At 59.9% G+C, this 17,410-nt stretch overlaps 1 protein-coding gene across 1 annotated transcript in view; it reads right to left on the bottom strand.

Annotated features, from left to right (window-relative positions):
- Nucleotides 1-17,410, bottom strand: part of MYH9 (myosin heavy chain 9) — a 92,619-nt gene that overhangs the window by 2,207 nt on the left and 73,002 nt on the right. The window contains 20 exon segments of the mRNA XM_053895544.1: nucleotides 607-779; nucleotides 883-991; nucleotides 1,457-1,665; nucleotides 1,935-2,058; nucleotides 2,149-2,237; nucleotides 3,232-3,360; nucleotides 5,048-5,209; nucleotides 5,518-5,730; nucleotides 5,851-6,063; nucleotides 7,109-7,357; nucleotides 8,435-8,587; nucleotides 8,838-8,942; nucleotides 9,077-9,283; nucleotides 10,581-10,725; nucleotides 11,093-11,305; nucleotides 12,047-12,218; nucleotides 14,179-14,302; nucleotides 15,347-15,484; nucleotides 15,800-16,006; nucleotides 16,420-16,551. Coding sequence (XP_053751519.1) covers nucleotides 607-779; nucleotides 883-991; nucleotides 1,457-1,665; nucleotides 1,935-2,058; nucleotides 2,149-2,237; nucleotides 3,232-3,360; nucleotides 5,048-5,209; nucleotides 5,518-5,730; nucleotides 5,851-6,063; nucleotides 7,109-7,357; nucleotides 8,435-8,587; nucleotides 8,838-8,942; nucleotides 9,077-9,283; nucleotides 10,581-10,725; nucleotides 11,093-11,305; nucleotides 12,047-12,218; nucleotides 14,179-14,302; nucleotides 15,347-15,484; nucleotides 15,800-16,006; nucleotides 16,420-16,551 — 3,266 coding nt within the window.

The raw sequence follows: 17,410 nt of genomic DNA, 5'->3' as shown, positions 1-17,410 counted from the left end.
TCTCTTTCCCTCTCTGCCCTTTTCTTGTTTGCGCTCTCCTTCTCTCTCTCAAAGATAAATAAACATTAAAAACTTTTCTTAAAAAAATTTTAAATTTAAAAATTAAAAAAAAAAAAAAGGAGGTAAGAAGTGAGACCTGGGGGAAAGACCCATCTGATACTTCTTGAAGGGAAACGCTCCTCGAGAAACGCAAGGCAGCCATCCTTGCGGGCACGGGCCTTGTGACTGGGCACCGGGACTCACTCAGCAAATGTTTACAAGGCACATAGCACGTGCCGGGGACGTGCCCGGTCACTTCCAGCAACTTCTAATGCAAAAAACGCAGCACGGAAACATCCTCGTCGCGTTTAGAGCAGCCACGTGACCAGATTTTTCAGATGAGATGGGAACGAATTACCCAGACTTCACGGTTTACTCAAAAGGCCGGGCAACGGCCCAGGGGGCAGAGCCGGCCCAGGGCCAGCGCGGAGCACGGGGCGCCTTGCCCACTGACATCTAGTTGATGAACGGAACCAGTTTCTAGGAGCCGAATTTGGTGAAATGTGCTCTTCGGAGCACACTGACTTTCGGGAGGAGAAGGAAGGGTGTCGAGGGGGCCGGGCTCACCTGAGCTTGTTCTTGAGGGAGCTGACCTCGCGGTTCATGGCGTCGGCCGTCTCGGTGGCGTCTTCCAGCTCGCGCTGCAGTTTCCGGCGGGAGGCGTTGGCCCGCTGGGCCTCCTCCTCCGCCTCCTCCAGCTGCCGCTTGAGCTGCTTCAGGCGGGTGGATGCCTTGTCAGCCTGCAGAGACGTGTGGCCGGCGGCCCCGGTTAGGGGCTCTGATGCGGGAGGCCGGGGGACCCCTCGCCAGCCACGACCCGGGCGGCCCCGCGCGCAAACACACCTGGTCCTTGAACTGCTCGGCGTTCCTCCGCTCGTCATCCACCTGCAGCAACACGTCCTTGAGCTTCTTCTCGGCCCGACGCACCTGCTTGCAGGCCGCCTGGCGCTCCCTGCGAGGCACAGACGCGGCGGCTCAGTGACCCTCCCTTCGAGGGTCCAGCCACACGCCACCAGCTGGACAACCTGTTCTGGGGCCTCGTGGGCATTTCCTCCCCAGGGAGGCCCTGAGGCCGAGGCGGGCCACCTCCACCGAACACCCCAGGTCCCCTAAGGGAGGCGCTGTGACCAGCCCCGTTTCACAGATGAGGAAACAGGCTCAGGGAGGGAGGTGACATAGTCCAAAGAGCAGATGTGCAGGCAGTAAAGGGGAATTGAGATGTGGGGCCCAGTGTGACCCCCCCCCAGTACCTCCAAAGAAGCCTCAGTCTTGCTGAGCCCACAGGAACCCCCACCTGCGTCTGAGTCAGCCCCCAGACAGCTGTCAAAACTCCCGCCGTGGAGGTGGCCCTCGGGCCCTGACCCCGGCCCCGTGAGGCCCCCGCGGGTCGCTGCAGGAGCCGAGCAGGGGCACCTACTTGGTCTCGTTGTCCAGCTGCTCCTCCAGCTGTGCGATCTTGGCCTCGAGGGCGGCGATGGAAGCCTTGTATTTGGACTTGACAGTGCCCTCCATCTCCTGCAACTTGACCTTGAGCTCCTTGTTCTGGCGCTCCAGCTGCTGCCGCGCATTCTCGTTTTTCTGGGCGTGGCTGCGCTCGAGGTTCAGGTCGGTGTTGATCTGGTCGATCTGCGGGAAGGAGGGCCCGTGACCCGAGGAAGGCTGGGGACCCTGGCTGGGGCACACGTGAGGCCGCTGGGTCCCGAGGGGCCCCTGATAACACCAGGCCCCGGGGCCGGCAAGCTCTGGGTCTTCCCAGGAAAGGGAGCTCCTCCAGAGCCAGGGTCCAGGACGTGCTCCCCTAAGCACCGCGAGCGCTCAGCTTCCGCCAGCCGCCGTCTGGGAGGAGCGGAGCCTTGTCTGGAAGGAGTGCCCGCGCAGCCCCGGCCCCTGCCCACCTGCAGGTTCGCCTTCTTCAGCCGGTCGTTCACCAGCTCCGTGTTGCCCTGCTCCTCCTCCAGCTCCTCCTCCAGCTGGGCGATGCGGGCCTCCAGGCGCCGCTTCTCCTCCAAGGCCAGGGCTCTGGGCGAGGGCAGGGAGGAGTGAGAAGGGGCCTGTCCCAGAGGCGGGACACCCCCAGCCCCCAGCCGAACACGCCATGCCACAGCTCACCCTTTGCCGCTGCTGTTGGCAATCTCGTCGGCCAGCTCGTCCCGCTCCTGCTGGGCCTGGCGCTTCGCACGCTCGGCCGCTGCCAGTTCCTGCCACGGGGACCCAGACGGTGACCCCCTGGGGCAGCCCAGAGCCCCGAGAGCCCCCCTTCCCTTTCCTGATACTCTGCAAGCGCCACGCTCCCGGAATCCTGGCCCTTCCTCTCGACTCCCCCCCCACCCCCCAGGCCTGCCTCCTCCACGAAGCCCTTCCTCATGAGCCTCTCTAACTCACAGGGCTGATTCCTTCCTCTCAGACCATAGCTTAGGTACCACGTGTTTGCAAAGCCCCTACGTGTAAGTGTTAGGAACCAAGCCATATGCTGGGGATGGAAATAAAAAACCGTCCTGCCCTAATGGATACGCTGGTTCCTCTGTGTTCTGGGGAGACCAGAAGTCGGGGGGATAAGGCAGGGATTTAATCAGGGTGAGAGCATAGGGGCTCTGAATGCCAGGTGAGCTGGGGGCTCTGAAAGCCTCAACAGAGACCCACATGTGACCTCAGAGGGAGGGATCAGCCCAGGCCCAGGCAGAAGAGCACAGCCCTCAGGTGAGACTGGACACCGGGCCCGGGTAGGGGCACCGGGCAGCCAGTCGGCTCACGGTACAGGAGACTGCCTAGGGCCGATGGAAGCCTTTCACAATATGCCCCTTGCGTGTGACCGACAAGGCTGGGGGGTGGGGGGCATGCCGCGCACCAGCGCTGGAGAAGGACCCTCCTTCCAGGTGCCAACTCCCAGCAGGAGGCGACGATTACCACCAAGCCTCATCTCATGCAAGGGAGCTGGCCCCAAATGGTGACAATTTAATTCACATGCACGTTTTACTCACACGAGGGAGCCTTGCTGCTTAACGAAACCCCTCGGGGATTTCCTTCATAAAGCAAAAACCACCCCCACCCCATTGCCAGAGTTGGGCTAGTTCCTGGCCAGCAGCGCCCGGGAGGGGGGCGGGGGGGGGGGGTGCCCAGGCTGTCTGGGCGGAGGCCCTCTGCTGCTGGCCAGAGGGCAGCGACCCCTCAGTGCCATCCTCGCGGCCTGCCCACCTCCTGCAGCTGGATCATCTCGGCCTCCATACTCTTTAGCTTCTTCTCGTTCTCCTTGGCCTGTGCCAGGATCTCCTCGCGGGAGGTGCGCGTGTCTTCCAGCTCCCGTATGTAGTCCTTCATCTGGGCCTGTGGTGGGCAAGGGAGGCTTGGCACCCACCGCCACAGCTGCCAGCCCCCCCACCCCGTGCACGGACACCCTACCCACAGGCACCGGAGGCTGGTTCTCGGCCTGACGCCACATTTAACCAACTCAACAGCGAAAGGGCAAGGCGATAAGGACAAATGTCTCTTTACCCTGTGTTCTTTTTACACTTTGGTGAGCACTACGGTTACAGGGCATGGTTTTGGCAGTGTTAGTCACTGGTTACACATTAGTTCGAGCTGCTGTCTGGGTTTCGCCTTCCACGACTTCCTGTGGACTCGAGTCTGGCGCTCTGGAGCTGTCCCCCCGTGCCACCCACTGCTCTAGGTCAATGCCCACCTGCCAGGTCAGCCCCGACCAGAGGTAGAAACCCATTTCCTCTGTTCTTCTCCTGTGATTTAAACTCTAAAGATCTTGGTCAAATAGGGTTTTGTTTTGTCTTTTTTCTGTTTCCTTTTTCCCTTTCTGCAGATAAATCCCAATTTGGGATTCTCCAGGCCAGATGGTACCAGATGGAACCACCACCAGCAACGAGAGCATCTGGGCCCTACGACCTCGCCCACCGACACCGAATTTGGTCTTCCTGTTGCTGGTTTTCTGGGTGTGATGTGGCTTCTCAAGGATGTTTTTTACGATTTATTATCTTTAACACTTATTTAAAAAAAAATTTTTTTTAACGTTTATTTTTGAGAGAGACAGAGACAAAGCTTGAGCGGGGGAGGGGCAGAGAGAGAAGGAGACACAGAATCCAAAGCAGGCTCCAGGCTCCGAGCTGTCAGCACAGAGCCCGATGCGGGGCTCGAACCCACAAACCGCGAGATCGTGACCCGAGCTGAAGTCGGACGCCCAACTGACTGAGCCACCCAGGTGCCCCTCTTTAACACTTATCTTGATCAACACTGAGTTACATACAGAAGTGCTGAATCACTATATCATATACCTGAAACTAACATAACTCTGTACGTTAACCACACTGAATTTATCATAAGAATAAAATTAAGGGGCGCCCAGCTGGCTCAGTCAGTTAAGCGTCGGACTTTGGCTCAGGTCATGATCTCCCAGTTCCTGAGTTTGAGCCCCACATCGGGCTCTGTGCTGACAGCTCAGAGCCTGGGAGCATGCTTCAGATTCTGTGTCTCCCTCTCTCTCTCTCTCAAAAATAAACATGAAAAATTTTTTTGAATAAAATTAAAATTAAAAACATGTAAGCGAGTAAAACTTGTGAACTTTAATCACTGGTGAGAACTCTCCAAGTATGTGTTCTGTGCTCTGTGCTGCATGTAGGGTTCCGTGCTCAGGTCGGAACCTCCCATCGCCGTCCCCCAAGGCTGGATTGGGTGGTTACGTGGGCCAGATCTGGTTTACTCTGGAAATCTGCCACCAGGTGACTACTTTCCTAACGTCATTGAGTTTCCAGGTTTACGGGGGTTTCTTTGTTTAATGGGCGCAAAGCCTACGATCTTAATGCAAGTTTGCTTCTGTTTTGCTTCCGCTTGACCCCTGGGTCTGAGTCCCCACCCGTGAGATGGGGCTAAGGGCACGCGGGTCCTTCCTCAGAGAGGGGAAGGCGGTGCCCCTCGGCACTCAGCAGCGCCCCACTAGTGTCCCAGACCCCTGCGAGGCCAGAGCCGCGGGGGCAGCCGCGCCCAGCGTGGCCCGGCCTGACCTCACCTGCAGCTTCCGCAGCTGCTTGATGGCCTCGTCCCGGTTCTTGTTGGCTGAGTCGACGTGGGCCTCCAGGTCTTTCAGGTCCATCTCCAGCTTCTTCCGAGCGGCCACCGCCATCGAGCGCTGCTTCTTCTCGTCCTCCAGCTCTGCCTCCACCTCCCGCACCTGGGGGACGGGAGGGCGGTTCGGGCGGCTGCACCAGCCCCCAAGCCCTGCTCCACTCCGTGCCCGGGGGGGGGGGGGGGGGGGGGGGGGGGGGGGCTACTTGCGGCCAAGGACGATTACTGACCGAGAGGGTCCCTGACCCCGGTGACAGAGGGCTGGAACGCAAGGACGTGGGAGGGGTGGACAAGGAGCCCAAGACAGCCCGGGGAGAGGAAGGAGAAAGGAAGCCGACCGGAAACTGGGGGACGAGGGGGGCGCCCCTGCCCACCTCTGCCCGGGGGCAAGGGCAGTGGGAGGGGCGTCCGCACCTGTCTGACCAGCTGCTTCTTCTTCTCCTCGCTCTGCTCGTCGCGGCCCTGCAGGTCCCGCTCGAACTGGGCCTTCATGGCCTGCAGGTTGACCTCGAGCCGCAGCTTGGCGTCCTCGGTGGCCTGCAGCTCGTCCTCCAGCTCCTCCAGCTGGGTCTTCATCTCCTCCACCTGCTGCTCCAGGGCCCGCTTGGACTTCTCCAGCTCGTGGACCTGCCCCCCGCCCCAAGGGGGCCACATCAGAAGCGGAGGGATGAGGCCTCTGGCCTCGGTGTCCGCTCAGCCCTACCCCCCCCCCCCGCCGCACAGGCCGGCCACCAGCTCGGTGCTCACGCTCTTGCCGACGTCGTCCTTGGAACTCATGAGGTCCTCCATCTCCGTGCGGAACTGCTTGTTGAGCCGCTCCAGCTCTGCCTTCTGCTCCATGGCCTCCTCCAGGGCCCGGGCCAGCGACAGCGCCTTGGTCTCCTTCTCCCGGGCCTCCGCCTCCGCCCGGTCGCGCTCCTCCGCGTACTTGGCAGAGATGGTCTTCTCCTCGGCCAGCAGCTGGGGGAGAGGTGGTCACCGTGAGCGTGCGGACCTCAGGCGGGCAAAGCACACGGACCCGAACTCCTCGGGGGATGAGGGCCCCAGGCGCTGGTCCGAGGGGAGGGGACCGCGAAGAGCAGGCACAGGCCACCGCTTCTGAGCGTGGCGCGTGCCATGCGGGGTGTCCTCGGAACCAGAGGCGGGCAGAGATCACCTCTGCCAGTGCGCTCTGAAGTCTGCTTGCAGCGTTGACCATTTACTAATCGTGGTCCTGCAGGTCCCATGGTGCCCCTTCCGTGGGAACCCACGGGACACCTTCCCCTCTCAGAACCAGAAAAGGCTCTGCTCTCCTCAACAACCGGTCGGTGCTTCCCCTAAAAAGGATGTCGGTCTGGCCGCTGAGAGGCCCAGATCCCACCTGTGCCCCTCATGAAGGATGCCCAGGCAAGTTCAAGTTTCCGGTGTCCACCCTCCACGTGGGCCCACCCGCGGCCAGACCTTATTTCCCCACCTTCCTGTTCCCTCTGCCCCAACACCTCTTTGTCCCCGACCCGCTCCTTAAAGGGCCAGACGATGAATGCGTGAGACGCTGCAGGACTCTGTGAAACCACGAAAGCAGCCGGAGACACCGGCACGTGAGGGAACGTGGCAAGGTCTAACGCACTTTTGCCCACGGCAACAAGTGCAGGGCCGTAGCCGGCCGGTTGGGCCGACGCCGGACTTACTGTTTTTCTATCCTATCCCACCGTCTGTGTCTCTGTAAGCTGCCTCAGAGTATTTGGAAGGAGACAGAGGTATGACACATAAATAAAAACCCTAAACAACAGGGGCACCCGGCTGGCTCAGTCGGTAAGACACGTGACTCTTGATCTTGGGATCATGAGTTCGAGCCCCACGTCGGGGGCAGAGTTTACTCAAAAAGAAAAAACATCCCCACTCATTGTAAAAGGGGCTCATCATAGGCCATTTGAAAGATGTAAGGAACCGGAAAGGGGAAGAGACGCCCTCCCCGAGGGGGACCACTGAGGCCCTCGCACGCGAGGCCATGCCGTGCGGCACGTACCTGGTCGAACTTCTTCTGCTTCTTCTCCAGGTTGGAGGCGGTCTGGCGCTGGTGATCCAGGTCCACGAGCAGGTCGTCCAGCTCCTGCTGTAGCCGCGTCTTCGTCTTCTCCAGCTTGTCATAGGCGGCCGCCTTCTCCTCGTAGCGCTGGCTCAGCCCCTCTAGGTCCTTCTGGAGCTTCCTCTTGGCTTCCTCCGCTATCTCCAGGCACCCCACGCCGTCCTCCATTTTCTTCTTCACGTCCGTCATCTGGACGGGAGCACAGACTTAGGGAGGTAGCCGCCCCGTGCCCGGGACGGCGGCTTGCCTGCTACCTCATGGACGGAGGCCCAGGCACGGGGATGCCCCTCTTCCGCCGGGGCGAGAGAAACGGGGTTTCCGCAGAGGGCCTCTGCCTAGAGTGGGCAGGCCAGGGGGAGGCCTCCCAGTCGTGACGAACACCAAGCCTTATTTTACAGAGACGGACCAGAGGGGAGGCTTCTCCATCGGCCTCTCCCCACGGACACAGTCTGCGGGAGGCAGGAGTGCCACAGACACCCGTCCCACAGCCCCTCCCTGCTCCGGGAGACACAGCTGCCGCCCCGTACTTGACAGCTGCTCCCACCCAGACTGTCACACGGGCTCCGGGCCCACCCCGAGGAGGTGGGGCGGGTCTCCTGGCCCAGCACACTGAAGTCCCAAGACAGGATGTAGAACGGGGCTCTTGACCTAGTTCTGGTTGTGGGCGCTTTGATAGTCTAGAAAAAGACTATGGCGTCCCTCTTAGAACGATGCTTTAACACGCATAAGATGTATAGGATCACCAAGTAAACCGATACGGAAAAATGCGGTTACCGCGTGCTTTTTTAAGCCGTGATACAGTAACCCACGTGCTGCCCTAGTAGCACGTGTAATACCAGCTCCTGAAGTGGCGGGGAGCACGAGGACACCCCCAAAGCCCTGCCTCAGCTCCGACGCGGTGACCGGCAGTTTCTATCGAACCCCAGCACCGCTGCGGTCATGCCTTACTGCCTGTGTTCCTAACGGAAGAAAACGCTAAACGTCAGCCAGATTGGTGGCCAGACAGATGTGACGTCGCCTCTAGCCAAGTTCACGGATCCCTGAGTTCTGCCTGGGTCCCCCTGGCTAAGAGCTCGGGCCGGGGAGGGTGGGAGCTCCCCGAGGGAGGGCGCCCGGCTCGGGACGGGCCTGAGGGTCCAAATGTGCAGGCGGGTGCCCCGCCGGAAACCCCCCCCCCACCCCCCACCCCCCAAGCCTGCAGAATCCAGCCAGTTTCCCTGGGTCATCCGTGCGGCCCGGGGCACGGAGGGGGAGCCGGCACTGAACCTGGGCGTGGAGGGTGGCGATCTGCTTCTCCAGGTTCCGCTTGGCCTCCTCCTCCTCTTCCAGCTGCTCCTTGAAGGAGTTCTTCTCATCTTCCATCTGCTTCAGCTTGGTGCTCAGGCCCAGCTTCTGCCGGTTCTCCTCCTGCAGCAGCTCCTACACCGAGGACGAGCGGGGGGCACGGGCTCAGGAGGCGCCGAGTCAGAGCCTCCCGGGCCCCACACCCTCGGCAGGATGGAGGAGCTGGTCCCTCTGATTCGGGGGACAGCTGGGGGCGCCAGGAGGACCCAGAGACCCCGTGGATACAGGGGAGGGCGGCTCATCAGATGAACCGGGGCAGCCGATGCCGCAGGGGCTCAGCGTCCTCCCAGGAAAGGTCCGGGGCAGGGACCGGCCGCCACCTTACCTGTGTGTCCTGCAGCTGTGACTCCAGAGCAGAGAAGTCCTTGGTGAGTTTGCTGGACTTGCTGTCAGACTGGGTGAGGAGACCGGTCACGTTGTCCAGCTCAACCTGCACGGGGACGGAAGAGACAAGGGACAGGGACCGTGACTGCTCTGGCCCCACCTCGGCTCTCAGGCCAAGGTGGACCTGAGCTGCTGTCGAAGGCACCCCTGCCCAGGCCCGGGTCCCAGCGGAGGCCTCACCTGCAGCTTGGTGACCTTGTCGGCCAGCTCCGTGCGCACTCGCTCTCCCTCGTTGAACTTCACCTGCAGCTCCTGCAGCTGGGCCTCCACTTTCTTCCGCTTATGCTCGGAGTCCCCTTTGCCCTGCAGCAGGACCTTCACCTCGTTGGCCAGCTCCCCTCGCTCGTTCTCCAGGGTCTGCTTCGCCTTCTCCAGGTTGGCTTTCACCTGGTGGGGACAAAGGCAAAGATGTGCCAAGGGGCGTCGGTGCCCCGGCGTGAGGCTGGTCTTCCTAACGGCACCGGGGGATCCACCAGGTCCAGAGACAGAACCTGCCGCCCCTGCAGCAAAGACACGGGCCAAGTTCAGGGGATGGCGTGCAGGCAAGAGGTGTGGGCTCAGAAAGCCAAGCCGGGTCCATCCTCATCGCTCAGATGGACGGGGTGTTTGGCATGTGCCCTCCCCTCTGAAACGATCCCTGCCAGCCTCCCTCACCGGGCAGAGGGGACGTTCAAGCGTGAGGTGTTTTCACAGCTCATCTACCACGACTTTGGCGACATTATCATAAGATGAGGGAAATTATAACTGCTCAGTCAGGCTTCCAGTAAAGCCTCTTTGAAATTTGATCTTCCGGGTAATAACGTAAACATCTTCTAAAAGATATGAGAGTGGCGTTTACAGACTCAACTGCACACGCCATTCTACTCTGTGCTGAGCTGGCTGCAGGGTCACAGACAAGTTCGAGGGGAGCTGTATGAACTTGAAGGCGTGCCAGGTGAGAAAAACTGAAGGGCAGGGAAAGGCTCCCCCAGAAGGGATGCCGGTGGACACCGCGTGTTTCTGAGAACAACACACAGGCCTCAGAATATTCTCAGGCTGCCGGCAAGAGTGGCTTGGCGCTGGGAGCCACAGCACTCAGAACGTGTCTAGACAAACTGCCTGGCCCAGCCACCTGCCCAAGACTAGCGCGGTGAGCAGCCCAGGGCTTCCCACCAAGATCCAGCTGACCGCTGAAGGTGCTCCACAGAAAACCCTAAGGCTTCAGCACCAGGCCACTCCAATCCCTTGAGGCTTTCTGGCCTGATGGGGTCCTGAACAAAATACCAGTGATGCTAATTTTTGAACAACTTACTGACCCCTTATTGTTCACCTGTTCTACACGCCGTCAGCCCCACCTGTCATGTATTTGCATGAGACAGACTATCGTTACAAATGGGGAAACTGAGGCAAACAGGCTCTTCTCTGTAGGCTCGGCCCTAGCGAGTGGCAGCAGTCTCCAGGATGGCCTCCCTGGCCAGCACCCCGGCACCGCCCTCAGTCGCAGAATGGCCCCCGCCAGCAGCCCGGCACCGCCCTCAGTCTCGGATTGGCCCCCGCCAGCAGCCCGGCACCGCCCTCAAGTCTCGGATTGGCCCCCGCCAGCAGCCCGGCACCGCCCTCAGTCTCGGACTGGCCCCCGCCAGCAGCCCGGCACCGCCCTCAGTCTCGGATTGGCCCCCCCAGCAGCCTGGCACCACCCACGCACTCGCTTCGTCTGCTCTAGCTGCTCAGCCAGCTCTTCCACAGCCTGTGAGTGCTTCTGCCTCATCTCCTGGATCTGCGCCTCGTGGGTCTTGGCCTCTTCCTCGAGGGTCTTCTTCAGGATGTTCACTTCCTGTTCGCGTTTGGACCTGGAGAGAAGCACCCTCAGGATGGAGGCCAGGCCTGGGCATGCCGCCCGGGGCTCTTCTTCCCTGGTTGCAGATATGCCGGCAAGGGGCGGCGGCCGCCCCAGCCTTGCTGCCCAGGCGCCTCCTTCCTCGGCTGTGCATCTTCCAGCACGGGCTCGCGGTCCCACCTTGTAGAGAAATCTGTGCCCTTTCAGCCTTAAAGCCCGCCCTGAACTCCAAGCCAGATTTTTCAACACCCTAGGGAGGAGCTGCCGAGGGGGCATTATCCTCTCTGCCTTCTAGTGCCGCCCGCCCCCCTTCCCGGCCTCCCTCTCCCTGCCACCCGCCCCCGCCCCCGGTGACTCGGCTCCTTGGCCTCGTGGCACACCTGAGCTCCTGCTGGGCTGCCGTGGAGTCCAGAGTGTCCTCCAGTTCCGTTTTCAGAGCCTCCAGCTCCTCCCCGAGGTCCCGCTTCTGCTTCTCAGCTTTATTCCTGGAAGCGCGCTCAGATTCCAGGTCTTCCTGGAGTTCGGAAATCTGTGATTCCAGCTCCCGAATCTTCTTCAGGGCCATGTTCTTCTGGGTGGCTTCCTCCTCCACTCTGCCAAAGAGAGCACGGACATCAGGAGGAGGTCCCTTCTGCCTCGGGGAGCAGGGTCCGCAGAACAGGCTTTGGAGAGGAGCAGCGGAAGCCGCTTCTGGAAGTCATAACCATGGCTCTTAGGCGCTCCTCTCCGCAAAAACAACATTGGGAGCTTCCAGCAGGTTTAGGAGCAAAACCACTTTGAGACCTAGAAAACCTCACAGAAGAATCACTTCATTTTCCAAACATAACTCAATGCTCCAAACATAAAAATAAATAAAGATTAAGTGTTAAAACGAAAACACTTGAAAAGGGAATAAAATGTTACAGCCCGTCATGACAGCAACTGAGTAAAAACACAAAGGCTGCCGTAGACAATCTGTGAGGGATAATCACATGGCAGTGCAGGTTCCAAGAATTGGAACAAATGTGCCACCCTGGCCTGGGACGTGACAGTGGGGGAGGCCATGGGAGGAGGGGCCTATGGGATTTCTGTGCACCTTCTGCTCAATTTTGTTGTGAATTTAAAACTGCTATAAAACAAAGCTTTTTTTTTTTTTTTTTTTAAAGCACGCCTGTAGCCAGTAAGTTTAAAATGCAAGACAGGGAAGGCCTGTGGTGGTTGTGTGACGTAGCAGATGACTTTTAGAGGCCACACTCGTAACTTTTAGCAGACAGGACAGGTCTTGCAGCGCAGTGGCTCCAAGATGACAGGGTTGGGAGGCGCGGGGGCGGGGGGGGGGGGGTCGCTGCCCTCACCTGGCCAGCGCGGCCTGTAGCTCCTCCTCTTTCTTGGCCAGCTGCATCTTGAGCTCGGCGATCTGGGCCTGCAGCTCGGCGATCTGGTCGTTGAGGTCGGTGGAGTCTCCCTCCAGCTTCCGGCGGGTCTTCTCCAGCTCCTGACGCTGCTTCTCCTCCCTCCGGAGGCGCTCTGGGGAGGAAGCGCGGGGAGACCCGACACAGCCCTCAGCGCCTGCTGATTTTTCCGTCTTTGTTTTCCATTTTTTACATAAAATACTGAGTGTTTGTTCCGTACCATACGTGAACCTTGAAGGATCACCGCACGCAGACACTCGTACCCAACGCCTGGATGAAGACACCGCGAGCTGCCAGGTCCAGGCCCACCCCCCCTCCCGACCCTGCTGACCTCCCCACTGGGGACCTACTCTCCCTGAAGACTGTGTTCACAGTTCCCTTGTTTTTAAGGCTGTACCACGTCTGTGTCCCTAAAAAGTATGTTTAATTTTTCATGAACCTAAATTACACGGGAACGTCCTGTATGAAGTTTACAGTCGGTATACGGGATTCGCGGTCCAATGTCTGGCTTTACAATTTCCACTAGGACGTCACTCAGGTAATCCCTCAGCTTTGTCATGTGTCATCCGAATAATAAGGACAATGAGACAATCTGCCTCATTACATTGCAAGGCTCGTGAGCGTCAGTCTCTACACTTACGACAGCTCCTAGCCCAGGGTCAGTGCTCACTAAGGGTTAGCGACTTTTATTCCTCGACTTGCCTTTGTCACTCGATATCGTGACCTTGAGATTTGGCAAGCGAAGTGTCACTGCAATGGATCCACATGGACCAGAATGTTCCGTTGTGTGAACATACCACAGCTCGTCTATTTGTCCTACAACTGACGGGCATTCGGGGTTTGTTCCCTGTGTGCCCCCAGAATGGTGCTGCCGGGAGCGCTCCTGCCCGGGACCCCCAGCGCACAGGGCCGGGAACGTTGGGTTGGTTGTGGGCACGTGAAGCTTCTACCTCACCAGGCAACGCCAGATGGATCAAGGCCGCCTACCAGTTTATGCTCCCACCAGCCGTGTGTGTGTGTGTGTGTGTGTGTGTGTGTGTGTGTGTGTGCGCGCGCGCGTTTGGACTGCTCCACATCTTTAACACTCAGCAGTGTCCAACTAACCAGACCCTCTCTGTGTGCACCTGCCCTGGGGGCTGTACCCTCCTACACCTGGATGTGTAGTTTCAGCTGAGTGTTTCAGACTGTTCCGGGCTGAGGCAGGGAGTCCGTGGGGGGAGACCTCTGTCAGCACCTCGCTTCCCCTTGCCGGTCTGACTCGCCTCGTCCCATACAAATGTGACGGGGCGGGGGGGGGGGGGGGGGGCGGGAAAGCCCTCCTGCAGGTCAACCTGGCTGGTGTGGGCCCTACATCCAGGGGGCATCAACAAGCACCCCAGACAGGCCGGGCTGCCCTGAGTCTCCACCAAGGGAGCTGGGGTTTCTGGCACAAGCTCACAGCACCCCCATGGTGCCCTCTCCCCTCTCCCTCTGCCGTCCACGCCTCTCCAGACGCAGGGGTGAGAAGTCCACAGACAGACACAGACCTGTGTTCTATCTACCCTGTCCTCCTCCAGGGACCCAGGGAGGCAAAGGCACGATTGTCACCCTGCCCCACGTCAAGCAACGGCCTCTCACGGCACCTGTCCAGCAGAGCATACACAGCGTGTCTCTGTGTGGTTGAGTTCAGTCCCCATGGCCGCCCGTTCACCGTGTCCCCCTTGGCGGGAAGAGAAACGAGGCCGACAGGATGACACAGCTGGTAAAGTGGCAGAGCGAGGGTCGCACCCAGAACCTCGTAGGAAGTCAGTCTTGTGCAGCTCACGGCACGCGACAACGGAGAGACGCCGAATCGTTCTCTCGAGAGCTCCTCACTTTGGGGACACCCCTCCCCAGCCCAGCCAGTGCCTGGAGGCCCAGGCTCCCGTAGAGACAGAGTTGTCCCTAGGCTTTCAGAGCGGTGGCTGGGAGTTGCAGACTGCGAGCCTGCCTGCACACACGAACGTGAGACCAGCACAAGAGTGAGGCCCAGGCTGGCCCTGGAGGCGGGGGGCCTGGTCCCCGGGTCCGTCAGCTCCCGCCCACCGCCCTCTCACCTTCCAGGTCGGTGATCATCGCCTCGTGTTTGTTCTTGAGTTTGGCAAGGCTCTTGGATTTCTCCTCCTCTTCCATGAGGTTGGTGGTAAATTCCGCTATTCTGTCTTCCAGAAGCTTCTTTTCCTGTGGGGGCGAGGGTGGGTCAGAGCTTAAAGTTAGTTGAGCACAGAACGCTTCAGCTCTCCTTCAAACTATGACCCGCCCGGCAATTTAGAATTGGACGAAGGGGCAGGCCTTAACTACTTGATTCACTAGGAGTTCCTGGATCAGAGGGTAATTTTGAAAGGTCACTAGCGCCCCTGAAAGGGCCGGATAAGCTTCCTTAGGGTCTACAAATGTGGGTGCCCAAGGCCTTCCTGGACCTGTGTCACCCCTCTGGGCTTGGGTTAGAACGGCGTCCAGGTGGCAGCTAGCATCACCAAGGGGATTCACACACAGTGACACCGCCCTCTGTGCCCCACACTCATCCACTAGGTGGGCCGTGACCCCCCCCCCCCCTTACTTGTGTTCCCACACAGCCCTGGCTGCTGTCCTGGCTTTCTACTATGTGGCCACCACTAGGGTCCTAACGTCAGCAAGGCGCCCCACGAAGGTGACCCACCCAGCAAGCGCCATCGTTCAGCATGCATCTTGGTCTCGTGTCAGAGTCTGCAGGCAGGCATCCTGCCCCTTCAACTCCTCAGTCCCCGCTCTGGGGATCGAGGATGACATTCTGCCCCCCGTCCTTCCTTCTGTGACACACCTCTGGGCTTTGATCCGCTCACTGGCAGACTCTGACAGGGACCCGACTTGGCTCTGAGAGAAACAGCCACCACCCTGGAGATGGCTGACAGAGGGCACCCGCCCCACAACACTGAGCCACCAAGGTGCGGAGAGCCCGCTGGTGACTGAGGTGCGAAACCCCTCGGATACGAGTCTCGGGAGCCGGCCAAGAGCCTGAGAACAGAGGCCAAACCTTCCCCCTGGGCCCCACTCCACTGTGAGAAACATCCCTTTGAACAGGACGCTGGCTCCCAGAGAATGCGGACACCCCGGAAGAGGAGCTGTGACCGTGACCCAGCAGAAGCCGCAGCGCCACAGGCAGGGGGAGGAGGCCGCGGGCCTCGAGCCGCCTGCGCCCGGCCGCTCGCTCTCCGCGGCCCCGCGTCTCCACGCTCGGGGCCTCACCTTGGCCAGCTTGCAGTTCTGGTCCTCCATGATGATCTGGTCTTCTTCCAGCTTCTTGAGCTTGGCCTCGGTGGTCACCTTCTCCAGCTGCAGCTTCTGGCGGGCGCTCTCCTCCTCCTCCAGCTGCTCCTCCAGTTCCTACCACGGAGCCGGGGAGACCGTGAGGGGTGGCGGGCCGCGCGGCCCGCCCCCCGCTCGTGGGGGTCCTGTCTGTAAAACTGGGGTACGGGGACGAGAGGCCCGGTCCGGTCGCGTGGCCCCTCGTTCTGCGGTGCCGCCACGAGCGAGGCCGAGCCGATCGCCCCGGCCACTCAGGCTGGCCGCGGCGAGGACCGGGGCAGGGAAACCAGACGGGCCCGAGGCCCCGCGGGCAGCTCAGGCGGCCTCCGCGTTGCCTCCGGTCCCGTCCCCCGCCGCCCCATTTCCGGCGTCCGGCCCCGCCCCCTCCTCTACCTGGATGTTCTGCTGCATTTTCTTCTTCTCGGCCTGCAGGTGCTGGCAGCGCTCCTCCTCCTCCTCCACCCTGGCCTCCAGGTCATGGCAGATCTCTTCCAGCTCCTGCTTCTTGGCGGTCAGGCGGGCCCGCAGCTCCTCCGCCTCGGCACACAGTTCCGTTTCCGCCTGGAGCTGCTCCTGCAGCTGTAACTTCTCCGCCATGAGCTGCGGGGAGCACGCGGAACACGTGAGCCCCCTGCGACCTCCTCGGGCCACTCGGGGCCAGGTGCTGTCTCGCTCGGCTCCCACGTTGGGGGGGGGTGGAGGCTGCTTCGGCTCCCTGGAGCTTCCTAAATATTGTGTTCTTTATCCTTCACCGCTGCTCCATGAGCTGGCCATGGCGAACCCCAGGATGCCGGCTCAGAGAGGCTAACCTAACACTCAGGAACCTCCCATCTGGCGGGGGGGCCCTCCCTACCTCACAGGACCCCGAACGGTTCGTCTCTCACGAACGCTGCTTGACAGTGACCGTTGACATCTCCTTAAACCCCAAACATGCCCCGCCTACTGGTGGCCAGCAGGTGGCAGCACCGGGAGCGGCCGCGCGAACCGCCGGGGCGAAGCCTGCAGATACCGACCTGGGACTGGAGTGTCTCCATCTCCGTGAGCCTGTTCTCAGCAGCCAGCTGCTTCTCGCGGACCTTCACCAACTCCTCCTCCTTGGCCATCATCTCCTCCTCCTGCCGGCTCACCTGCAGCAGCGGCTTGACCTAGAAGGGGAGACGGGGGCACGGCCAAAACATGAGGCCTTCCCCTCACCTGCGCCCACGCAAGCTGCTGAGACTGACGGGAAGGAGGTGCAAACACACACGAGCTTTCTGGGGATCAACTCGGTGCTGTGTGCCACAGGCCTCTGCCCCACTAATTACACGTCAGGGAAACGGCCCCCATGTATGCAGGAAGGTGTTCAGGACGGCATTGTTTACAACGGTGAGAAACTGGGAATGAGCTGAAGAGACACCGTGGGGAAAGTAACCAGGTAAAATACGACACATTTCCAGGGAACAACGTGCTAACTTAAAAAAAATTTTTTTAACATTTACCTTTAAGAGAGAGAGACAGGGCATGAGCAGGGGAGGGTCAGAGAGAGGGAGACACAGAATTTGAAACAGGCTCCAGGCTCTGAGCTGTCAGCACAGAGCCCGACGCGGGGCTCGAACCCACGGACCGCGAGATCATGACCTGAGCCGAAGTTGGCCACCCAACCGACTGAGCCACCCAGGTGCCCCACAACATGCTAACTTTTAAAAAATGATGCTCGTGAAGGAATTCTAAATGGAAAATATAAAACACAAGATTGTCTACAGAAATCAGAGCTCAGCTGGGTAAGAATGCATATGGCTTACTGAGCAAAGACTTAAGGGAGAAAAGATAGCGGGAATAAATATTGAGACATGTACTTAATACTGATGTTGGCTTGGGGTTGAAGGGATTACACATGAGCTTTTATTCTCTTCTTTAGGCTATTTTTTACAAACAAAAGCAGCTGAGGGGCCCCCGCGTGACTGCATTGAGTGAGCGTCGCTGGACCCTTGATTTCGGGTCAGGTCATGATCTCATGGTTTGTGA

This window comes from Panthera pardus, unplaced genomic scaffold (assembly GCF_024362965.1).
Source record: "Panthera pardus isolate Hobbes unplaced genomic scaffold, ASM2436296v1 HiC_scaffold_6, whole genome shotgun sequence".
In the NCBI taxonomy this organism is placed as follows: domain Eukaryota; kingdom Metazoa; phylum Chordata; class Mammalia; order Carnivora; family Felidae; genus Panthera; species Panthera pardus.
This window is presented reverse-complemented; position numbering and strand designations above follow the sequence as displayed.